Source organism: Rattus norvegicus, chromosome 16, assembly GCF_036323735.1.
Source record: "Rattus norvegicus strain BN/NHsdMcwi chromosome 16, GRCr8, whole genome shotgun sequence".
Lineage (NCBI taxonomy): Eukaryota > Metazoa > Chordata > Mammalia > Rodentia > Muridae > Rattus > Rattus norvegicus.
The window spans coordinates 5,170,649-5,195,519 of record NC_086034.1 but is presented as its reverse complement, the minus strand read 5'-3'; the positions used below and the strand labels follow the sequence as shown (position 1 = coordinate 5,195,519).

Genomic DNA, 24,871 nt, shown 5'->3' with positions numbered 1-24,871 from the left:
ATGGCATGACCCCCATTAGCACACACATGCATGCACGCAATACATAAATGTGAAAACATTTACAAATGAAAATGCCCCCACAGTGGTTCTTGCTTTGTTTTGCAGTGGATCTTCTCCTATGTCGGCTTCCCTGTGGAGCTGAGCACGCTCTATCTCATCGGGGCCCATAACATCCCCAATGCTAACATGAACGAGGACAGCCCTTCTTTGTCTGTGAACTTCACCTCGCCAGGTAAACGTCCTCCGTGTTACTGTGTCACATGCATCCTGGCATGCGGTTGGTGCAATGAGCCTTGGAAACCCCTTGGAGCTGTCAGCTTCCTCATGTGTGGACACGGTCCTCAGGGTAGAGGGTTCAGTTAGGTGAATGTGGGTGCCAGGCGGGACACACTTGCCCTGGGCAGTGCACACAGCAACGGTGAAGCTCCAACTCTGGTCCTTTGCGGTTGGTGCCTTGAGCCATCCCGAGTGGCTTTGGTGTCACACCATTTACTACACGGTGCTTTTTAGCTTCCTGATGACACCAAAGCTCACTGTTTTTTTGTTTGTTTGTTTTGTGGGAGGGTGTCCTTTATTTTTAAGTGAGTTTTGTTTGGTGATGGTTTTCAAAAAGGTGCAAAAGTAGGTGTCCCACACAGCTCTGGGTTCTGGTTCCAGTCCCGCCCGTTGTCAGCATCTTGTTTTTAGGGTGCACTTGTGAAAACGGGGACATAATGTCAGCATATTTCCAGTAGCTAAACACCAGGCTCTTTGGATTTCAGCTGCTTTTCCATTACAGTTTCCTCCTGTTCCAGAGTCACTCAATTATTGTGCCACCCCAGCCTCTGGCCACCCTTTTCCACGCCCTTGTCAAACATTATCTAGATTGTCTCCAATCCGGATTTGTCTGATGCTTGCTTTGTATGTAGGCCACAGAAGGCATTGAACCCTCCTCATTATGTCCTATCTGGGGTGTGTGACATTATTGGTGAGGGCTGTGCCTACTGAAGACCCACCACCTGGAGCTTCATGTCTAGAAGAGGCAGGACCTATATGTATTATCAACTTTCACTTTTTGGTTTCCAAGTCACCTCCTGGAGACTGTTTTGATAAAGGCTGTACTTAAAAGAGATTACTTAAAGCTTCTATGGGAGGATGACGCTGTCTTTCTCATATTTGGTGTGTGTGTGTGTGTGTGTACTGGGCAATGGGTTATAACACAGGTAACTTTTACTCAAATGTAACAACTTTCATTCACATTCCCAGGCTGCCTAAACCATGTAATGAAATATAAGAAGCAGTGCATTGAAGCAGGTAAGTAGACACAGCATTGTGTTTCTGTCACTTGGAGAATTCCTTCCTGGGGCCCATCAAGTTCCATCCATCCTCACATAAAGAACTAAGATATAAGGTGGAGGGTCTCTTACGTCACTCAGTGAAGGAGCTGCTGGAATGGCTTTGAGCTGAGCAGCTACTCAGGCTGGGGTGGGCTCTTAGGTTTACATAGGACAGCAACAGCTACAGGAAACCACTCCTGTCCTTATGCTAAACTCATACTTTATCCCATATCCCACTTAAAACAGTGTCCACAGGAACCTGTTTAGTGACTGGAGAAGAGTCCCATGAGCCTTTGCAACCTGCTCATCACAACTGACCTGTGATTAGTGGAGGCTCTGGGTACCTTCTGTTTGGATTAACAAAGAGGATGAGAGTTTGTCCAAGTAAGGTCCCAGTTGTCTTCTCAAAAGACTCCCTTCACTCTGGTAGACTCTTAGAACTTCTTTTCAATCATGAAGGGGCTATTTTAGGATAGTCAGTCCCTCATCCCGACTTCTAAGGGTGAGTATAAACTTCAGAGCAGTATAGTCTCGTGGTGTTGATGAAGTTAGTGACACTGGGGGTGGGGTGTCTTTCCTCCCACCAAAAGAACCCTGTAAAAGAATGGAGCTGTGATGTGTGTGTAGTCCAGGACCTGGAATCAGACCTCACAATTCACTCCTAGAACCATTCCCAGTCAGGGACCCCAAGCGGTCCCTTCAGTAGGAAAGATAACCTGTGCTATTACATACACATGTTCCTGGAAACGTGTCCAGTCTTATTTGCAAGTCATAGAGTGAGACAAGGGCTTTCTGATAGTTATCTGCCAGGGAATCCTGTAAGTATCCTGTGTGCATTTCCTTCCCCCTTTGGACTCAGTCAGGCTGACAGTGTGTCCTTGTAAATCCTGAGTCTCAGTGTACTGCCTTTCCATTTTGGTACATACCTCCTACCTCCTAAACCGAGGCCCTTCCACCCTAGAAAGGAGAAAATAGTGGTCCTAGCTCTCTCACCTCAAAATGTAGGGTGAGCATTGAACCCAGTCTTGGACTGAGATCTGTACCTACCACTACCAGCTCAAGTTACTATTTGTAGCAAAGTAGCGGCATTGAGGGTAGTCCCTAAACTTCCTTGGACATCAGATACTTTAGATTCTGGGAACAGGGTGAGAAGATATCCTATACTTGAGTCCCTGACTCTTAGCTGTGTGCCTAAGGATTTAAATTTGTTTCTGTAAAGCACCCTGGGGACTCAGTAAAGGGAGGAGTTATCAGAGTACTCTCTCAATTTGCAGGAAGCCTGTGGGACCCAAACATCACAGCTTGTAAGAAGAATGAGAAGACCGTTGAAGTGAATTTTACAACCAATTCCCTTGGAAACAGATACATGGTTCTCATTCGACGGGACACAATGTTGGGGGTTTCTATAGTGCTGGAGGTACTCGCCCCCTTAATCACCAGCCCAGTCCCAACCTCTAGTTTCGGTATTGTGAAGGGAACTACACACATTTTAGGGTCCTCTGCATAGGTTTCAAGAGAGCTGAAGCTAACTGTTGTCCAAGCCTGCCAGGGCTTCCTTGATTAATGTTGCAGAAAAGAGTCCCTGTAGGCATCTGGGATGAGGAATCTAAAATCAAGTAAAGGCAAAAGTTCTAGGTTTCTGAAGTGGGTCCTTATGGTGATGCACCAGAAGCCAGTCAGGAAGAATGGCTTCATCACTGACAGTCTCTACACACATGTGACTTGTAGCTCTTGACTGTGTCTCACTTGTCTGCACCAGAACAAACTGACGAGGACATCTGTAGTCATTCCGGTCAATGATGAGAGTGAAGGTGCCTTGGTTGAGGTGAGTTCAACAGTAGTCTGGGAAGGGAGGGGCACCAGTCTCTCCACCATGGACGCTTCTGTATGTGCATATGTCACCAGTGGGATGCTAGGGACTAAAGCAAGGATGTCTTGAATTCTGTATAAGTACACACAGCCCTCTGGGGCTTCTGTTAAAGGATGGCAAGTCTCTCCCCAACCAAGCAGTGTTATCGGAGTCCTCACTGGTCTTTGCAGTGGTGAGATCAGAACGCTGACTCGGCAGCTGTAGTGTCTTTTGTTTGGACTAGTGGCAGCTGCCTTTCCAATGTGTCTTCATTTCTATTTACTATCATGGAGTAATTCTGAGATGGACAGCCATTTTACTTCCTCAGTGCCTCAGGTTTAAGTGAAAAGTAAAGCTGCGAAAGCCTGAGGCTGGAAGGCTGGAATCCAGGTCAACGCCTCAACTGTGGAGAGCAACTGTCCATCTTCTGGGGGCCTCAGTTGACTCAGGTGGAAACAGGAAGTCAGGTCCCTATAGTTTACAAATGGGTATACAGAGGGTCACAGTGCAACTCAACCACACCCAAGTACGTCACTCTCCACTCCCTGGAACACCAAGTACACAGGGTGAGCAAGACCCTGGCACCACAGCAACCGCTCGTCCTTCAGGAAGCTGTGGCTTTCCCAGTGCCAGGGAAATCGCCTCCTGCGGTCCAGGGGGAAGATTTGTATGTTTATTGGGATGAAGCTGCCCTTTTAGACTAGGAAAGAACCACGTCAGGAACAGGCACAAAGTTCAAGGGCATTACAGGTGTTTTGGTCTCCGGTCACCAGATTGGATTTGTAGGCTACAGAAGTGTGACTAAGCAGAAAAGTGACCATGCCAAGAGGTAAAAGCAGAAAAAAAAAAGGGGGGGTGTTGTAAGTGGGGACACTATAGAACATTTCCTGAGCCACTGGAGAACTTTCTGATCACCCCTTCTCCTCAGCTGACCCCATATTTACACACCTGCGACAATGACTGCATTCGACGCAAAGGGACAGTGGTGCTTTGCTCAGAGACAAGTGCTCCCTTCCCTCCAGATGACAGTAAGTACCCAACATTACCTTGCGATGGTCAGGGAGGCTCAGGAACCACAGGACCTCTTTCATACGTAACGGGCTATGCTGTGTCTGTGAGGAGCATTAAGAGGTCCCTACCTGCGTGCCCTGAACTGCTATGGCAGAACTACGCTGCCCCAGAGAGCTCATGGCCACGTAAGAAAGGCTTGATTTAAATGAATGACTCTTCAAAAGCAGGGTACACAAAAGGGGAACAAGTGCATGGGAATTGTTCTAGGTGTCACCAGGCTTGGAATGGGGGTCACAGACCGGTGTGAGCAGCACTGGGGCTGTGAGGGTGTGTGTGTGGGTGTGTGTGGGTGTGTGTGGGTCTGTGAGGGTGTGTGTGTGTGGGTCTGTGAGGGTGTGTGTGTGTGGGTCTGTGAGGGTGTGTGTGTGTGGGTCTGTGAGGGTGTGTGTGGGTCTGTGAAGGTGTGTGTGGGTCTGTGAGGGTGTGTGTGGGTCTGTGAGGGTGTGTGTGGGTCTGTGTGGGTGTGTGTGGGTCTGTGAGGGTGTATGTGGGTCTGTGAGGGTGTGTGTGGGTCTGTGAGGGTGTGTGTGGGTCTGTGAGGGTGTGTGTGGGTCTGTGAGGGTGTATGCATTGCAAGACATTTTTGATTCTCCCTGAATCTTATTTGGTTAACAAATCAGGAACACTGGCACCAAAAGACGCTCCCTGGTGCCTGAGAGCATGTTCTGGAAAATGTCTGTGGACTTAGAGATGCCTTGGTTCTTTTTATGGATAAATAGTGTTCTGAACCCATGGATGGGGCCAAAAGGCAACATCAGCCAGACAAGCTTTTGATAACTCTATGTGGGCACGCTCGTGTGTCTGCATTATGTATGTAAGTTCATTCTGAGGATCAAAAATTTCTCAAACAAAAACCCCAACATTCAAACTCTGGCTGCCACAGTGAAGATGTGTGTATGCTTGAGGAATAGAAACCGGAGTTCAGAGAATGGCTCCCAGTTACTGTGGAAAATCCAGGGAGAGGGCAGGTGAGTTACTCAGTCAGTTCAATCACTGCTGTACGCAGTTTACAACCTGGGTTGGTTCCCTCCTGGAACCCATGGTCAAAGGAGAACACAAACCCTAAAGTTGTCCCTGCCGTCTACATATATGCTGTGGCATGTGTTCACACACACGACAGTTACTGTGAGCCTAGCCTGTAATGGCTAAACCATCACTCCAGCTATAGTAATACATTTTTTTTGGATACTGGCAAAAAACCCTTAGTCAGCAGACCCCCTAAAGATCTTCTAGCCCTTCATTTGAAAGTTCTAAACTTCCAAGAGTAAAAGGATCCACTTACAAAGGCATGACTGGGCTGTTTCCTGCAGACAGAAGCATGCTGAGAGGCTGGCTGCCTCTCCTCCTGGTGCTGCTGGTGGCTACATGGGTGCTGGCAGTTGGGATCTACCTAACTTGGAGGCAAGGTAAGGGTGGTCACTTCCTGAAGACTCTCTAATGAGATCCTCCCCATCAGCATGTGTAGGAAAAGAAACCTAGCTAGCTGGGGCAGCGTAAACTGCACTCCCAGTCCTTGAGAGGAAGAGGAGGGGGGAGGGGGAGGTCAGGGGTTCAAGGATTTCATCAATTACTGTTCAAGGCTAGTTTGAGCTACACAAGGATCTATCTCAAAAAATCAAAAAGGAGCTGTTAGTGTGCCCTGTGAGTTAGTCCTATGTCACGGCAGAAGAGTAACTCCATACCTTTAAGCTAAGAAAGCCACATTAACTTCCGCCTCAAGAACATTTGCATTTAGAGGATGTTGTTGGTGCCCTGTTACTACAGGGGTACAGTAGCTTTCTACATAGTCGTGCTGTGTGGCAGTGTGGGGCTAAACTTTCTAGAGGTAGAAGAACTCTACCACCTGCAGGTAGAAGACGTACAAACTACAGCTGACCCAACTCCTACTATGATGGGTAGAGGTCCTATCTGCATCAAGGTACAGAAGTTTTAGCAGCTTGCTTCAAACACTATGCTCTCAAACGTCAACAGCTGCTATGAGTTTATCTGAGAAGAACTTGACTATGGAGGCTGATTTGATAGGGACTTAGAAATACACCTTTTAAAGTACCTTTAAGATTCAAGCATCAAAAGGACTATCAAAGAATTTTTCTTCTGTCAGGAATAAAACTTGATCCCGGCTGACACTGGTGGGGATCACTTAGTACTGAAGTTTTAGTCTACTGTAAAGGCCTCCTGTCTGCTGGGCACCGTTTAGTTGTGATGATTTAGACTACTGTAAAGGCCTGCTATTTGCTGCACAATTAACAACGTTTCCCCCACAGGAAGGAGCACAAAGACATCTTTTCCTATCACCGCCATGCTCCTGCCCCTCGTTAAGGTCCTGGTGGTTTACCCATCCGAGATATGTTTCCATCACACAGTCTGTCGCTTTACTGACTTTCTTCAAAACTACTGCAGAAGTGAGGTCATCCTTGAAAAATGGCAGAAAAAGAAAATCGCCGAGATGGGGCCCGTGCAGTGGCTTACCACTCAGAAGCAAGCAGCAGATAAAGTCGTCTTCCTTCTTCCCAGTGACGCCCCTTCCCTTTGTGACAGTGCCTGTGGCCACAAGGAGGGCAGTGCCACGGAGAATTCTCAGGATCTGTTCCCTCTTGCCTTTAACCTCTTTTGTAGCGATTTCAGCAGCCAGACTCATCTGCACAAATACCTGGTGGTCTATCTTGGGGGAGCAGACCTCAAAGGGGACTATAATGCCCTGAGAGTCTGCCCCCAGTATCATCTCATGAAGGACGCCCCAGCTTTCCACACAGAACTTCTCAAGGCTACGCAAAGCATGCCGCTGAAGAAACGGCCACAGGCCTGCCACGGCAGCTGTTCACCCTTGTAGTCCACCCAGGAGGAGAGGGACCTGAAGCCTTCCTACTCTACCTTCCAGTGACAAAACACCTTGTGACGACCCTGAAATGTACTGTATAGGCTGTGTGTAGGTAGTGCTATGTACAGAACTTGCTCTAAAACTGGAGTTTACAGTCAGAGCTTGAGCACAGATGCCTGAGGCTAGTCATTAGCTGGCTTTATGAAGACATTAGTGAGTGGAACCTAAATGTTTGAATATACCCAAAGCCGGGTGCTGATTATCACCATGAACTCAGCACTCTGGCCAGGAAGGAATGAGGCATTTCCCAGTCAGGTGTCTGGTCTTACACTGCCCACGCTCTATGCTGCACATAGGACTGTGGACTCCTGAAGATTTTAATCTATTAATGAGTAACCCCTCTGGGAGGCTCTCACTAATGTGTAGCTTCCTAAGAGAACAAGCCTATTACACACACAAGCTGCCTGACCAGATGATCCAGTGTCTATGTAACCACTGCGCTGTCTGATGTTTGCACAGTGCTTTCCCTCACCACACTTTTGGACAGGTAACCTTTACTTTTTATCTTATGAGTGCCAGGAATTGAACCCAGGGTATTATGCGCACTAGACAAACGCCCTGCCACTGAAATACATCCCCGTCCCTCACAGGTGTCACACCTTTAATCCAGCACTCAAGTAGAAGAGGCAGGAGGATCTCTGTCTGAGGCCAGCCAGAGACACACAGTGGGGCTCCGTCTCAAATGAACAAGTTGTTACCCATAAATCTAGTGTCTACTTTTGTCCAGTTAACCTGTCCACTGTTGTGGTTCCCAGAGTTCTTGGTTATTACCTAAGATTTCCTGTTCAAAACTAATTCTTAAAGTGAAATTAGCTCTCTTGAAGTAATTAATCTTCTCTGTAATCAATCGCTTAAATAAAAAACTACCAAGAAGGAAGGACAGCTCACAGACTCAGCTCTGGACTCGGGTTGTTTCCAGCACCCACACGGCTGCTCATAACCATCTTAGCTCTAGTTTGGGAATCCGACAACCTTCTTTGGCTTTTGAGGACACTCTACATGCATTTTAAAAACACACTGTATATATCGCAGTGTTTTGCTTGCATGTATGTCTGTGTACCATGTGTGCTTGGTGCCTGAGGTCAGATTACCAGCTTGGTGCTGGATTACCTGGAACTGGAATTACAGACACATGTGAGCCACCAGGTGGATGCTGGGAATCAAACCTGGGTCTTCTGCAAGAACAAATGCTCTTTAACTGCTGAACTCTCTCTTTACACCCCCTAACATAAATAAATCTTATTTAAAAACAAAAATGAAAACAAAAAAATCTGACCAGAAACAGTAACAGTATATAGACTTGTAACATCTTTGAGCCTTCTAGATTGTTACTTTCTCAAAGCAGCTTTTTCTTAATGTAGAAACTACAAAAAAATGTATATAATAGCATATGTATTTGTCTAGTATGGCTTCATACAGCATAATAAATCTGTTTTGTAATGGGACCCTATTTCAGGTAGTTGACTTACAATATTAGTACCCGGAGGTCTGGTGTGTCTGGCGCATTGGCTCAACCCTTTAACCCCTAGGGCGCCAAGGCAGAAGCAGGCAAATATTTGAGTTCAAGGCCAATCTGGCCTACACAGTGAGTTCCAGAACAGCAAGGGCTACATAATTGAGAAAACTTGTTTAACAAAACAAAACAAAGACAAAAGCAAAAGTTTGTAATTGATCCAGTGAGTTAGCAAACACTTAAAAAAAAGATGTATTTTTAAGTATGTCTAGGTGTGTGTGTGAAAGTGGGTACATGCATGTGAGTTTCCACTCACAAGAGTATCCACTCAGAAGATGCCAAAGGCCTGACATGTGCAGGGAACTGAACCCAGATCTTCTGAAGAGCAGCAAGTGGTCTTGATCACTGAACTGTCTCTCCAGTCCCTGGGGCATGGATGCCCTGGACGGAAGCAGGCAGAGCTGTGAGTTCCAGGTAAGACTGTTTCAAAAACAGTCATGCTCTGGGGCTGAGGCTTAGTGATAGAACATTTGTATATCATGTACAAGGTCCTGGTTTCAATCCACAGCAATATAAAAAGTGTGCAAAAAAGAGGCAATATAAAAGGTTGGCGATTTGGCTCAGTGGTAGAGCGCTTGCCTAGCAAGCGCAAGGCCCTGGGTTCGGTCCCCAGCTCTGAAAAAACAAACAAACAAACAAACAAACAAACAAACAAACAAACAAATGGCCACAGCATTCACTCTAACATGTCTTATGAATAAAATAAAAACCCAAAGGTGCATGAAGCGCAGTCTCGCTGCAGTCAGCTTCATGAGCAGATATCTAAGGTTGAGGCAGTGCAGGCAGGGCAAGGATCAGCCGTCTGGGAAGACAGCTGTCAGAGCTTATAAAAGTGCTGATCACGGAAGATGGAGATGGCTTGTGTCAAAACTTGAACCACAAACCAACTTCCTCCAAATCCTACCACTGTAAGAGATACTCGTGTGCACAATGATTACAACAGGCGCATTCCGCTTTGGAAAGCACAGGGCAGTGCGAGCTGTTCACAGCTCTCAAACATAAAATCATATTCTATGAATTCTGTCCAAAACATAGAAACAGGTAAGTTTCAGATGTGAAAGTTCGTATCCGGAGAGTATGCCCAGGTTAGACCATTCCCTGGTTATTCTTTGGTGCCAGCAGTGCTATGCAATGGAGACGGCTGCAGCCCACGCTTGGCTCATCAGGCCCACTTTCCCGGTCTCCCAGTCCTCCCAGTGACAGGTCTGCGGGGGCAGTTATGGCAGGAGTGGCTGCCCCACAGCCAGCTCAACAATTCCGCTCCACCTGCCCTGCCTTCCTCATGCTGTGCCCCCGGAGTACTCTCTGACCTGCCTGTGTGGGCGTGTGTGTGCGTGTGTGTGCGTGCGCATGTGTGTGCGCATGTGTGTGTGTGTGTGCGTGCGTGTGTGTGTGCGTTACAAAGACCGTGATTAATTCCGAGAGGACCTTGTATGATGTGCACCCAGACTGAGCACTGCAGCTCCTAACTACTGCTAGGATAAAGGGAAAGGGCCACAGCTGGTCCCAGTGGTCACACAGCACCCCTTGTTAATGGGTGCGTGTTAGTGTTTCATCAGGATGAAGGCTGGACAGCAAGGTTCCCATCAGGGACAGGGTGGACCTGACTGAAGGAGTATTTCAAATCAGTGTCATACTTTCACATAAAATTGAATTAATTTAATTCTAGGAAAATCAAGCTTCAAGCTCAATAACTTAAAATACATACACTCTTTAAGTCTTTATGTCCAGAGACATGGTTGTGGTTTTCACCACACAAAGGCAGCTCGTTCCCGTAGCATTCGGACACCAAAGCGTTGCCACTCTCGCTGGTAAATCCACAGTTCCTGAGTGGTGTCCAAACACGCCAACACTGCACCCCCCTTCCACGAAATCAGCCGGGGATCCATGTCCTACACAGAGAGCGGTGTTTCAGCAAAGGCAGGTAAGACACAGACAACATCTCCTCTGCATGTGGGGTTGGGACCCCTGCTCAGTCAACAGCAAATAAACCAGGATTTACGTCTGTGGGAAACAACAGAAAATTGGTGGGGGTGGGGGGCTCAGCCACAGGGCAGCTGCATGACACGTGCAATGCCCTGAACCGCCACGATCAGAACAAATGGCGGAACTGACTGACATACTGTCTCTGCTGCAGCTGATGAGAACAGCTCAGTTCTTAATACTGAAGATGTCATGTGGGCTGATGTCTGTGTGCAGGTGAGGGCAGGCACAAGGTAAGGCAAGGCCTGGAACTGTCAGTGAAAAAGTAAGGCGGGCACAGAGCTTGGAGAGGAGAGAGAGAGAAGGGGAGATGGAGAAGGGTGACCCACCCCCGTCACAGCTAAGTATGAGTATCCTCTAAGGGGTAGATTTTTTTAGGACAATTTGTCTTATCTAGGTGGGGAGTTTATATCAGGATCAGTTGGCTCTGAGCTCTTTGTGTGGACACTCTGTGGCGTGAGAATTTACTAATATAAATCTGATTGATAAATTACAAGCTTCTAGAGTTTTGATTTTACCTGGATACTGGGAACTGTGACAATAACCACAGGGGGTAGATGGCTCCATGGGGCTGGGGTGGGAGGATGGTCACTAGTGTTATTCTTCACTACTCCCTGAACAATCCCTGTTGGCAGGCACATGTCCACGGAAGTGCCAAGAGAGAAAGGAGACCCCCCCAGAACCCCTCCGTCAAAGAGAAACATATCAGAACACCGCCACGGGGTCCGAATACAGAAAGGACCTATTTCTAAACTCCTGGCTTTGTTTCTTTTTAAAGGAATTCAAGCCCCAAAAAGGTCCTTCAAGACTTCCAGTCTCCAGACCAAAAATACTTACCAAAACCAGAGAGAGGAAAAAAGGGAGCAGTTCTTGTTCTCAGAGCAAAACCAGCCCTGCCCTGTTGCACCAGAAGCTGAAGTCAAGGAGAGCACGGACCAGAGAAAGAAAGCCGGTCTCAGCGCTGGCCAGGCACGTCAGTAAATACCCAACCTTGGGAGGCAGCAGCAGGAGGGTCAGGGACTCATGGCCAGCCTTAACCACACACTGAGTTTGTGTCTCTCAAAGGATGGAGTCAGGTGCAGGGTTAGTAAGCACCTCCAAAGGAGCTGGGTTCAGTTCCCAGCACCTGCATGCCAAAGCATGGCGGCCTTCGCTCCATTTCCAGGAGAGCTGTTCTTATCTTCTGGCCTCTACAGGCACCATGCACGCATGTGGGCACAGGCATACAGGCAACGCATAACATAAAAAATAATCTTTTAAAAACAGAAGCACCAAACCAAAAGAAATCTGGCCCTGAGTCCAGAACTCCTGCCACCCTTGTGACTCTCTGAAAGTGTTTACATTTCTCCAGGTCCTTGACACTCCACAGCCACAGGCCTCCCTGGATCACTCCCCTCACACACTGCAGTTAGATGTAACCACACTGGTCTCATTGAGAACTGTCCCACTCATATCGCGAAACAACTCACCTTGGGCCTTGTGATCACATCCACATTTTCAATAATTCGCCTGAATGAAGGTGGCATTTTGTTGAGAATTCTGTGCTGGAGAAACTCTTGAGCTTTATGAAACATCAAACCGCCTCCCACCACCAGGATAGAGCTATACATCTTCTTTTTAGTATCGTCGGATGCTGAAAAGACAATCCTGCCAATTACCAGCCTGGAAAGGCAACCCACTGTCAGCTCAACAACCCAGCGACCTCAAGGACCTGCCCCCAGATCCACCCTCAGCACTGCAGGGAGGGATCAGCCACCCACGTCCCATCCCGCTCCTCCTAGGATTAGAACCCAACTTCTACAGGAAACCCACGGAGGTTCCCGCGTGGTGCGGACTGCCTGGATCACCATGCTGGTTTTGCGGGCTGCCTCAGTGCAAGTGTCCCAGCATTTGAATGCTAACCCTTGTTACTGCTCACAATTCTCACATGAGTCAAGAAAGCCACGATTACAGCTCCTCCAGAGAAGGGAGAGTTCCTTACTACAGGTCTTGATCAGAAGCCCAGTTGGGGCTCCGGAGTTCAACTCTAGCATCTACCGGAGCTGTAATTTCCCGGTAAAATGTGTTAATCTCTGACTGGCAGAGCAACTGCAATGGGGTCAGGAACCACCTGCACAGCACTGCTGTGTCCCCAGCCTCTGGCAAGGCAAGGGTGGAACAGGCTTGACGACGTCTGAGAAAATGCCGCACTTCACAAGCAGTGACCCAGCTCACGTCTCTGCACCCACACTGTCCACTGTACCCAGGGTGAGCTTACAGCAACAGTCCACGCTGTGGAGGATGGCCTTATCAAGGCCTAGGGCTTTTCCCTCAAACAGTGAGATGGCAGTTTTCCTGGACATCAGTGCAGTGAGGGCTTCTTCAGACTCATTGCCGGCCATCAAACAGTCTCCCTGTGAAGAAGCCAAGTCCACCTCCTGGGAATGGAGTCTCTCTGGAAGATCAGAGGACTGGCCACGGAGATCCCCTTCAAATCCAATGGGTTTGGATGCAGACTTGCGGTCAGCAGTAGCTTTTGCAGACTGTAAGTTAAGAGAGAAAGCAATCTATGGTCTGAGCACAATAGACATTGTGCAGTCCAATCAAGAGTCCCTTCTAGGACCTCAGAATAGGGTAAGCAAAATTTACCATAGTACATACACACACACACACACACACACACACACATACTCAAGTAAGCTGGGCATGCGAGTGAAGATGTTGGCCAAGGCCAGAGCAGGCGCTGGCCGTGTGATAGACCTGTACTATCTGTCAGTGGGCTTGAAAACGGAAACATCCACCTAGACCCTCCCTCAGCTCACTTTCAACTGGGTATGTCAACAATGGAAGTCGAAGGCTAGTGACTGTTACAGAATCCTCATTCAGACCCAATCTACCTCCTTCTTGTCTCTAGGACAGGAACAGAAATGAGCAAGGTCTCAACCCCTGGTCTCTGCCATGAGCTGTTCACACCAGATCAGAGGCTAAGAACTATAGTTTATGCCCCCCAAGTAGACATCTGATTGCTGGACTCAACAAACAAACGATTCAGCTTTATGTCTCCAGTAATATTTTCTGTATTAAGTACAGAACAAATAACATTTCAAACACTGTTCTGAAAACAGTACCAAGTGGTCTGTTGGGCGGCACCGATGATCACAGGAGCCGTCAGCTCTGGGTATAGTGAGGCAATGTCCCCTCTCCCAGAGGAGCTGCTGTTACCTGTTCTTGCTTGCTCTGTGTGGCCAGCAGGTAATGCTCATCATGAGGATCCTCAGGATCTCCCTGGGACCTGTGCTGCAAAGTTGTCATTTTCTGTCCGACGATTCCAAAGGTTGCTGGGTAAAACAGCGCCATTGGAGCCTGGGCATGGAAGGGAGAACGCTTAGGGAAAGATTGTGTCTCCTAGGAAAGAGTTTCTTCCCCAGACGAAAGCCACCAAGCAGTGCTCCATGTCACGTGGGGCAGCGTTCCTTCTAGGAAAGGGACTGCACATCAGACCAGAAAACTCATAGTCCAAATGGATGAGCGGCAAGACAGCATGTGGGACTCTCAAACTGACCATCAAGCGAATGCCTTAGAATCTACTTTATGATTCCCTAGCGAGAACAGTGGCCACCCGAAAACCCACCGATTCCTAACGGTTAAAAGAGGAGTCTGTGGTGGGGAGGTGGCTCAGCAGTGAGGAGGACTCCTGGCAGAGGACCTGAGCTCAGCTCCCAGGCTGGCAGCTCACATCCACCTGTAACTTGAGCCCCAGGATGTGTCTGACCCTCTGCGGGATCTGTGGGCACCCGCACACATATATGTACATTGTTCCTCTCCACACACACACACACACACACACACACACACACACACACACACACACACACGACTAAAGTGCAATCTATAGAAAAGACGGGCAGATCTGTTCTACTCTCCTCTCACAGGACCACGTTGGCTCGGCGAACAACGACTTAAGGAGCCAGCTTCAACCCGCGCAGTCCTCGCTGAGGATTCTGCTTCCTTGTTTCACTCAGCAGGGATGACTTCCTGTCCACCCACGAGCACATACGCCTGCTGGTTACCTGGAGCTTTTCATCTCCCAATCGAAACTGGTAAAGCAGGGCAGGTGAGTCCGGGTGCCGAATCTGAAACTCATGGTCCTGAAGCCCGGAGATGTCCTGATTCCAGGAAAAGACGCTGTCAGTAGGAGTGTGAGTAACCCCGTCAGTTCTACACGAGCCGCTCCACTGTACGAGCCCACATATACGGTGGTTATCCTCCAACTCTGTACCACTTACTGCAAACTTCACAGAACAAGAGCTCAGCTGTACCTCATCTCTCTACTTAATTTCCAAGCTTTCTGCCACCCATACTGTTTTGGCTGTCACTGCTGACGGACATCAGTATAGGTCAGGACTCAGGAAGAGTGTACCCTTATGTACCTTGCAAAGCTGGAACACTGACATTTCCCAAGGTTTGTATCACCCGAATAAAGTTTAAAACTGAAGCAATCCGCACACAGCAATGGGATGATTAAGTGCGGATAATACACTGTACAAGACATGAACATCTGCACCTATCTCCTTATGTGTCATTCATTTCCCTTCAGCCTTTGTCCCCTAGCACAGTGGTCAGACCCCATGGGCATAACCCTGACTCCACCCAAGAGCTTGGACGGCAGAAGAGCTCCACTTCCTGGCTTTACCAGTTTACTAACCAACACTACCAATGCTGTTCGTACCTGATCTAAATGACAAAAGGTCTCCTTAAGGTGCTGCAAGAGGAGGCAGTCCATTTTATTTGCTAACTGGCACTCTCTGTAAGGGAATCCTGCTCTCTGCATGAGCCAGTAAAAACACCTGGACACGTCGGAGCCCCCGTAGGCCAGGCAAAGCCTAAAGTTAAGAGAAGATGGTTAATCTGTCAGTTCAGAAGGTTCACGGCATGTTGTAAGAAATATCTGTTGTAAGAAATAAAAGGCCAGTTAGATGAGAGATTAGAACTCTAGCCAAAACGAGCGGCGGAATGCATAAAACAGCCAGTTGTTCATAAAGAAGTATCCTGGACTAGAAAAACATAGCTAAGACCGGTTTGACAGATTCACGTGTTTCCCACGTGGCAGACTGGCTTTTCACTCACTCGCATATAAAGGAATCAGGCACGGACAAGGCACCCAGGAGAGCAAGGCTCAGCGAGAGCATCCCCTAGTGCAGGTCTCTGAGGGGCACGCCATTACGGTCGGAGGAGACAGGTAGTTTGAAAACTACAGAATTGGACAAGCAGATCTGTTCCAGTACTCATTTTATTCACGTGTGTTAGTGATGTCACGAGGAGATAGACTCTGTCAAGTCACTCACCACTGAACTTTGCACCACTACGATAAGGAAATCAGATATTCAAAACGCTACAGAATGTAGACCTGAAAGAACCTGGCTTATTTCTACATGGCTCGCTTAACACAGCTCTTTGGAGTAAACGACCATGGACAGGCACAAAGCTGACTTGCACAGCACTCCGCAGCTCAGGAAATACAAAGGTGGATGCAGCTGGGAAGCTCTGTAAGGACAGGGCCACCTGCCAGACAAGGTGGCCTTGCCAGAACTTAGACCCCAGTCTCTCTGGACTCCTGTGCAGACTTCGTCTCATAGGTGACGTCTGCCTGAGGGGATCTGAACGGACTGTGACGCTCGCTAAGAGCCTTACCGTGTGTTCCGATGAGACACCCCATCTTCTACACAGCACACACTTGTTTTCTGGTCCCCGACGTCTACAACACAGGTGCTGCTTAAGCCACTCCCAAACGTGGCGCACACTGACTCCTGATGGACCACGATCCCTGCCATTGAAGAGGCAGAGTGGTGGCCGTCACACGCACAGCAGCAGACACCATGGAACAAATGATCAACTCAATTTAGGAGCCTAGAGATTTCTGGGCAAACTGTAAGGAACACCACTCCCTTTGGAATACACATTTAAATAAGCCAGTGGGTTCAGTCAGGCCCGTCAGTGAGAACGAGCAGCTTCAAGGCTCAGACATACCTGCGAAGCCCATCTTCATCAGTATCATGTGGACCAGCTCTTTAACGTGCTGTTTGTTATAGATGTCTGGGATTAACAAGATGCACCTGTAATACTGAACGACAGTGAGAAACAAGAACGGGTCAACACCTGTCACGTCACGGCCACGTGCCTGTCCCCTTTGGAGGCTTCCCTGCACAGACCAGCAGCTGTGGACACAGGCCCTCAACAAAACCTCAAAACTCCGTGTGCTCCAGGCCTCTTGGTTTCAGGAAGAACCAGGACCACCCTAAGTTCCCTGACTCCGTAGAATCACTGTAAATTTGTGACATGGAATTGTAGGGGGTAACGTGTCTGAGTGAGGTACAAAGAAAAGCTACTCATGTGATCAAGTTTAGCGGCTTCAGGGTAGCACCCAGACACCAATGAAGCAGGGAGAGAAATCACTGGACAGGATTAAGTCAGGAAGCAAAGATATCCTCACTACCCAAAAGTTAAGTGTTTCAAGGACACTATCTCTCTCTCTCTCTCCCTCCCTCCCTCTCTCTCTCTCTCTCTCTCTCTCTCTCTCTCTCTCTCTCTCTCTCTCTCTCACACACACACACACACACACCAGTAATGAATACTTGTACTGACCAAGAATCTCAAAGACAACCCAGATAAACGGGAATTTCCTCTCACCTTTAAATCTTTCAGTGGGATTTCCAAATACTTCTGTATCGCGTGAGACCATATCACTTCAATATCCGCCAGAACAGCTGTTAGGGAGCCTCCAGGACCCGGGTGGATATTCAACTGACCCCTTCTGATAGGCCAGTGAATGTTGTAACAGTCCAGGGGGTTGACGTACAAAGCCTAGGAAAGGAAGAGTACATGGTTAGAACTGTCCCTAAGGGTTTTCTGGACTCACTCAAAACTAAGGCCGGAAAGTTAGTATTTTCTGACTGCTCTAGATCCTGAGCATGAAGTTTTTAGCAATTCAGAGGGCCAGTGTACATTTCTGTTTCTCAAAAACAGGATTAAAAATGTTAGGACGAAGCAGAGTGAATTTCAGGAAGATCAGCTATTTTTTTTTTTTTGTTTGTTTGTTTCATTCATTGTCAACATTTCTTACCTCCTCTCCTACCAAATACTCAGGCTGGTGAGACGTGTTTGTCCATTTGTTTCCAGAACAGTGATCTAGAATGGCAGGTCGCATCTGCTTGTTGTAGGAGCGTGTCTGGAAACAGAAATCGAGTCAGAGCTAGACTTCTGCAGGCGGGGCAGTGTAGGAGTGCCCTGTGTCCTCCCTTTCTTTTTGGAAATTCTAACTCACATCGGCATAATGACTTAAGGGACATATGCAAGTCCTGCTGCGGCCGGGTACCACAGCATTGTGACAGGGCACATGTTTTAGCGTGGGTCTGGAGTATCACAATGGAGTTGAAACCTGGAGGCACACCCAGTCTTGACGTACAGCTCCATCTGTGTGGTGACGCTCAGGGAGGCAGGCGGCCGCCACACAACAGTACGGGGTGCAGAACCACACAATGCACGACCCTGACATGAGGATCCTTGCTTCAGTCTACACTACTTCCTGTCTGGGGTGTATACCTTCTACTTCCCTGCTTTTAAAAAATCCAGCCCCGAGGCAGGTCCTTCAGGAGGCGACGTAGAAGAGAGTATCAGAGGAACAGACCGTGACATACACATTATTGCCCATGAAGACTTCCCCATGGGACAAGACAGTGACACTGGTGATCTTGAAACTGTGTGGGCTTGGGAGGGTGGCTGTCTTGGTTTAAACAAAAAGTTCAGATGTAGAAAAAATAAATTCAAAGAGCCTATCGGGTGTGGATATAAAGAAAGACTTTTTATAGCTCCACAGTACTTGTAAGTAACGTATCTTTAAGTGTTAGTATGAAAGGGTAAAGCTGTGATATGCGGGCATCTCCTGCGTGCTCAGGTCAGATGTGTGCCCTGTCTGGCAGCTGTGGATGCCCACGCAGCCGAATGTCCTGGTGGGGTAAGAGCAACATCAAACACTGGAAGCAGTCACAAAACTCCACTGTGGCGCTGACCATTCAGTGCATTACTGTGGATGGTGGTGCTGCTGGTAAAATGCATCTCACGCCCTAAGTAACAAGCACATGACTCCGGCTGCAGTTCCCAAACGTAGGTAATCCCTTCCAGTCCCCCAAACTCGACTCCTACAGAGTCATTAGTCCATGGTTTTCCATGATCCGGTTCTCTATGCATGCAATGTTTTCCAACAGACCAAACAAACAAGACCTTTCTCCAAAAAACGTTGAAACGTTTTAAGGTTTGTAAATTATTATTGAAGACATTAAAGAAAATCAACTTAGTGTACGGCGTTTAGGAAGTCTACAGTAGGAGAGAGACGTGTTCTAGGCCTCCACAATTACCCACCACTCCCTCCTGACTCACAGAGGGCAGCTTCATGAGTACCCTAGAGCTGTACACTGTAGCTGTATTGGTTTTTACTGTATGTGTGTGAGTGTTTACCTGCACGCATGTATGTGTACCACATGCCTGCCTGATGCCCTGGGAGGCCAGCAAAAGGCTTCAGATCCCGGAACTGGAGTTACAGACGGCTGTAAGCTACTGTGTGGTGCTGGGAACTGAATGTGGGTCCTCCACAAGAACAGCCCTGCTCTTAGCTACTGGACTAGCTCTCCAGCCTCAACACGCCTTTTAGATATTTACATACATGAACACATTTGTGGTAACGCTGGCTGCAGAACACTGCGTCTCCACATACTGTACACTTGTGGAGGCTGGGCCCCAGGCCGGGCCCCAGAGCCCAGGTGTGCACGAGATACACTAGTCAGTCAGTCTTGTCATAGGCGCTACTCCTCCAGGGATACATGACACACACATCCTGTTACTCAACACGTGACGACATTCAGAGACGTGGAAAAATACTAAATGTAAAGGAAATGTTGACCAAACCTGTTCTGGTGACACAGGGATCCGCCTTGTACCGTTTGACATTTTTTTAGACCATATTGCCTGGTCCACCATTTTAAGGCCATTTTGTCTTTGTTCATTACTTTCAGGTTTCTGGAGAGAGAGATGAAAGACGATGAGTATGAAATGTTTAATGAAATAGAAACCAACAAGTCACGCTACAGTGCGCCTGTCAGTGGATAGATCATCTCTCACCAACAAGTCGCAGCTCTTGAATCTTTGCTTAGACATGGCAACCCTAAGAAAGCCAGAGCTGGACGTGCTAGTACATGCCAGCATCTACGAACAGAGAGGCTGAGATAGGGATCCAGAGAAAGAAGCCTGGACAACGAGGACAGATCTTATTCCAAGAGTCAAACAGACAGACAAAAAGTCAAAATGGAACCCTGATAAAAAGCTGTAACTTCAAGTGTCTTGTGACCGATAAAAATTTTCAGCACCATTCAAATTACTAACAAGCATAGGGGTGCACATGAGGCAGAGGCTGGCAGACTTCTATGAGTTCAAGACCAGCCTGGTCTATACAGTGAGTACTGGGTAAGCCTGGGCTACATTGTGAGACCCTGTCTCAAAAAAAGTATCTCAGAGGTTCTTCAAACCTCCATATAATGCTTATCTTTCTGACTCTGTAACAATATCACATTCCTTTACATATTTTTAATAAATCAAGAAGTATTTCAAGTTACTTTACTATTGTAAATTATTTTTTGGGTGGCACCATTCCCTAGGCCGTGAGCCTGAGCTGAGAAAATGAGCTGAGCACACACACGTGGGCATAGACACACAGAGACAGATATATGCACGCATGCACGCACGCACGCACGCACGCACGCACACCTACACACACACACACACACACACACACACACACACACACACACACACACACACACACGTTTCTCAACTGGCTCTGGACTGTGAATGTGACCAGCTGCTTCAAGTTCCTGCCACCCTGACCTCCCCATGATGGTGGACTGTAGCCTGAATTTGTGAACAAAATAAACCCTTTCTCCCTGAGTTGCTTTTGTTAGGGTATTTTATCATAGTAACAGGACACAAAACTAACTGAGATGAAAATTATACTTGCAACCCTGAGTGGTATTATATTTAGAAAGTAGAACCCCAGCCCCACCCCCATGGTAACAACCCTAGGCGGTCCCCAGCTCCTGCTTTCTGCCTTACATTTAGTCCTTCCCTTAGGAGCCAGTTGTCCTTGTACAGGGGCTGCCCTTGCTGTTTGTGTCTCCGAGCAATGACGTGAGGAATGCTGGCTGGGAGCGTGTCTGTGGCTCGGCCGATTCTTAACGTTGTTGAGCCTGGGTGTACGACGACAATAAAGTTGCTCTGGATTTGCTGCAGACAGAGAAAAACAAATGTGAATTTAGGAAGACACAGGCGATAGATTAGCTCACAGACTGGGGACACATCGCCCGATGTTTCCTGCAAACACTATGTTCTAGTTAGGCTTACAACAGCCGTGATGACACACTATGACAAAAGCAGTTTGAGAGCAAGGGTTTATTTGGCTGACACTTCTACATCACTGTTCATCATTAAAGGAAGTCAGGGCAGGACTTAAACAGGACAGGAACCTGGATGCAGAGGCCATGAAGGATCGCTGCTTACTGACTTGCTCCTCGTGGCTTGTTCAACAGGTTGAAGCCAGGACCACCAGCCCAGGGTTGGCACCACCCGCCGTGGGCTTGGCCCTCCTACATTAATCACCAGTTAAAAATATCCTACGGGTGGGCTTGCCTACGGCCCAGTCTTATAGAGGAATCTTTTCAGTTGAGGTTCTCTCCTCTCTGATGGCGTTAGCGTAGGTCAAGTTGACATAAACCAGCAGAGACTGTTGGACAGAAAAGCCAGAAAACCACTCAGTGAGGAGCTGGGAGGCGTCCAATGATGGTTGCTCTTCTAATGCAAATTCTTTGTGTTCCCTTGAGCTGACTTACAGTACACTCTTCATAAATTCTTACTGGAAGGAATGAAAATCCCCCAGTGCAGATCAGGATACAGTTTCTGAGCATTTAGATGGCAGGGAATGTAGGTCGAATGGTAGTCGATCAGAGAACTTTCCATTTAGTAAGAAAGACAGAGGGATGAAAGAGAAGACGGGAGGGGGGGGGGGGAGGTGGTGTGTGAAGAGGAAGGGCCAAGCCGTCCCTATAGATCTTCAGATGGAGAAGCTCCAGGAGGCTGAGGAAGTGGCTAACTAGCAAAGCTTCTGGGGTGACTAATACCATCAATCACGTCTGCTCGAGGAGTTCCAGGGAGGAAAGTCAGCGGAGAACTACTGCTTCCCAGTGTTGGAGGCAATAGTCATCAACAACTTGAGTTTGTCCCCTGTGTTCTCTGCGTGCCGTTTGCCTGATCTGGCAAGAGCCTGGGGTTTAAAGTCAGAGTTTGCAACTCTGTCCCTGTAGGTCAGAAGAGTGAACGAGAACTGACAACACAGCACAAATCCAGAGGAGTAAGGCGATGGCTGTGGCTTTTACAGAATAACTACTTTACGTCTGTAACTCTCATGGGAGAGAATTCAAGCTCACTTGGGAAAACTTCTGCCCGCCCCCACCCCCCAAAGTTTCACCAGAGAGTACCGGGAAGGACGGACTTTGGCCATGCCTCTGAAATCACGGAGTCTGGAATAGGCAGATGGCTCAAGGGCTAAGAGTACAGCTCTTGCAGAGGACCAGAGTCTGGTTCCCAGCACCGATGTCAGCCAGCTCACTACCTCCTACTCCAACTTCACTCATCTGGTTCCCTCATCTGGACTCCATGGGTGCCGCACTAAGATGTGCACACACATACACACACACACACCCACATCACACATGCACATAATGTTTTTTAGAATGATTCTTTTTTTAAAGAGCTTCTATTCAAAAGAAAGAAAACAAAATGGTCTATTGAGAGCCACAATCCCAGCCCAATTCCCTGGTACCTACCTCCTTTACCCTGCCCTCGCTGTGTAGTTCCTTTCATAACATTTCTGAGGCTCACAAATACTAGGAAGGCTGGAACCTCCTCTGTCAGGCCCTTGCCAAGCTCTAGGACGGTTGTCCTTTCCGTCTACCTAACCCTCTCAACCCAGGCCCCAATATCTGGTTTACAAGCATGTGCCACTCTGCCCAGCTTCAATCCAGGCTTCTGCTGATCACAAACCTCAAAGACGCTGGGGCCTTCAGCAACACTAACCCCTCCGCCTGCAATGGGTTCTCTCTGTAGTTGAGCTCCATCTAACTCCTCCCTTCGGGAATGAATTAAACGTCACCCAGAGTAGTCTGCTGGTCCCTTCATAATATGATCGCACAACCTTCCTCCTTTCCACGACATACGACAAACCCTAGTGAAGAGGGTGCTCCTGTCTTGTTTCCCATGCTGTCAGCATCACTGCCACGGAGGACATCGGCCAATGGACTGGGGAAAACACCTAAGGCTGCTACCCATCAGGGACACCTGGACTATCAAAGACCCATAGGCTGCAGTATGTGGATTAAGAAAATCTAGAGAATGCAGCTATGTATGGACAATTATAATTTTTTAGTAACTGTGTATTTTAATGTGTTAGGAAAGAAACCTAGCAGTACGTTTTACTCATTTCCTTGGAATTACTTGTTACTTAACCTAAGACTGAGAAAAGTCCACGAAGTACAAGTGCCACAGAGGGTATGGGATGGTCAAAGCATGTGACAAAACTTGCTGGGGTGTAGAAAAGGGACCAGAAATGCTATAAATTCAGCCTGCCACTTGCACTCATCAAGTTCTTGGGAGGAGGCCAGAGTTAACCATGTAGCTTGGATGTAGAACTGGTGGCCTCAGAGAATGCCAACTGTTCAATCTGAAACCCAAGGTAAAATCGTAAACTCAAACTTCCTTAAAATATTGGTTTTTTTTTTTTTAATTTTGCCTTTTTACTGGTGACTCAACTGAGTGGCTCCCAAATGTAAACTCTGCAAATGAAAATGATGCACCCCAAAACCGTCAAGTTAGCATCCAATTCCAAAATTCTCCACTATCTTCAGTCAAGAGGTGAGGCTACGGAGCTTGTGTGGACACTGAAAAGCTGTATGGTCTTTGTCAATTCTAAACAGCTATGTCTCCAATCCTTTTCATCCTCTCCTGACACAAGTTTCTCAGGTAGTTCTCTTCCCTAGAACCTTCCTAATGCTGCAACCCTTTAATACAGTTCCTCATGCTGCGGTGACCCCCAAGCGTAAAATTATTTTGTTGCTACTTCGTAACTGAAATTTTGCTACTGTTATGAATCATAATGTAAATACTTGACATACAACCCCCAAAGGGTTTACAACCCACAGATTGATAAATGTTGATAAACCTCGAATTGCTCAAAAGCATTCTAACCTCACTCTAAATCTCCAGCCTCCCGGGACCTCTGCCCTCCTCTGTCGAGGCTGGAGGAGATACACATTGTGGGTCCTCCGAAATAGTACACTACACTGTGCATTTTACAACAGCCCTACCAGTTAGGTAATTTAACGCAGCTACGGGAGAGGGAGAAGGTTCTGAAATGGTCCACGGGAAATCCAACAGCCAACCCCTCCCTATTTCTCTGGGAGCTGTGCACTTCCGTGGCCCATTGCCCAATAGGAATGTATTTCCTTTATTTATCAGTAAGCCCTGGCTAGTGAGAGTGTGAGCTATGCTACTCTTAAATTTTTGACTTAAACTTATCCTGTTATTGACACACAGGCTACCTTTTCCCTGCTTTTAAACGTGAACTGTGAGATCTGCAAAGAAAGGAACGGGGTAGAGCTCTAACCATCCCTGAACAAGTATCTGCTGGCGTCCCTGAGAGCCAGGCTGTTGCTAAATCGTGACGTCTTACAGCTGAGACCTGGAGGCTGAGACCTGGATGCTGTGCACCGCGGACTTGGCTTTGCCCTGCACCGATACTTCACACAAGCAACCTAGGCTGGCGTGCAGGGGAGGGGACCAAAACGCTTCCGGCTACGCCCGGCCCTTGGGCCCCCGCCAGCGGCCGAGGCCCAGGCTAGCCGTGGTCTAACCAAGGCCAGACCCCCTGCACCTCACCTCCTGCAGCGACTCGGGGACCAGTGCGGGCACGATGGGCCGCTTCACGCCGCGCTGCTCCTTCTCCTTCTCCCCGCCCTTCTCCTTCCCGTTCTCCGCGTCCCCCTTTTCGGCTTGGGTCATCTCTGCCACCACCGACCACCAACAACCCCGGGGCTCAGGAACACCGACGCCACAGTAGGCAGTGGAGAACCATCGCGCAGGCGCAGCGTCCCCTGGCTGCCCACAGTCAAGATGGCCGCCACCGGCGT

The 24,871-nt window shown here is 48.1% G+C and overlaps 2 protein-coding genes across 6 annotated transcripts in view; one reads left to right on the top strand and one right to left on the bottom strand.

Moving 5' to 3' along the window:
* The window catches only part of Il17rb (interleukin 17 receptor B), a 13,697-nt gene extending 5,138 nt beyond the window's left edge, over nt 1-8,559 (top strand). For both annotated transcript variants that reach the window (NM_001415057.1, NM_001107290.2), the window contains exons 5-11: nt 106-232; nt 1,246-1,293; nt 2,591-2,733; nt 3,076-3,141; nt 4,094-4,193; nt 5,547-5,642; nt 6,501-8,559. In NM_001415057.1, the coding sequence (NP_001401986.1) occupies nt 106-232; nt 1,246-1,293; nt 2,591-2,733; nt 3,076-3,141; nt 4,094-4,193; nt 5,547-5,642; nt 6,501-7,066 (1,146 nt within the window). In that variant the 3' untranslated portion in view covers nt 7,067-8,559. The remainder of the gene's footprint in view (nt 1-105; nt 233-1,245; nt 1,294-2,590; nt 2,734-3,075; nt 3,142-4,093; nt 4,194-5,546; nt 5,643-6,500) is intronic.
* On the bottom strand, nt 2,637-24,871 carry Actr8 (actin related protein 8). Of its 4 annotated transcripts, none has more exons than XM_039094616.2 (14): nt 24,621-24,871; nt 20,748-20,918; nt 19,548-19,658; nt 17,710-17,814; nt 17,277-17,450; nt 16,617-16,710; nt 16,281-16,413; nt 15,319-15,472; nt 14,660-14,755; nt 13,812-13,952; nt 12,868-13,132; nt 12,080-12,243; nt 10,336-10,519; nt 2,637-3,636 (listed from the first exon to the last, which is right to left on the bottom strand). In XM_039094616.2, the coding sequence occupies exons 1-13, from the start codon at nt 24,741-24,743 to the stop codon at nt 10,376-10,378; spliced, it is 1,875 nt and encodes a 624-aa protein (XP_038950544.1). In that variant the 5' UTR covers nt 24,744-24,871; the 3' UTR covers nt 2,637-3,636; nt 10,336-10,375. The 4 variants fall into 4 exon arrangements, with proteins under 4 accessions (XP_038950544.1, XP_038950543.1, NP_001296388.1 ...); XM_039094615.2 differs by lacking the exon at nt 2,637-3,636 and adding an exon at nt 8,758-9,242; NM_001309459.1 differs by lacking the exon at nt 2,637-3,636 and having other exon boundaries at nt 10,259-10,519; nt 24,621-24,825.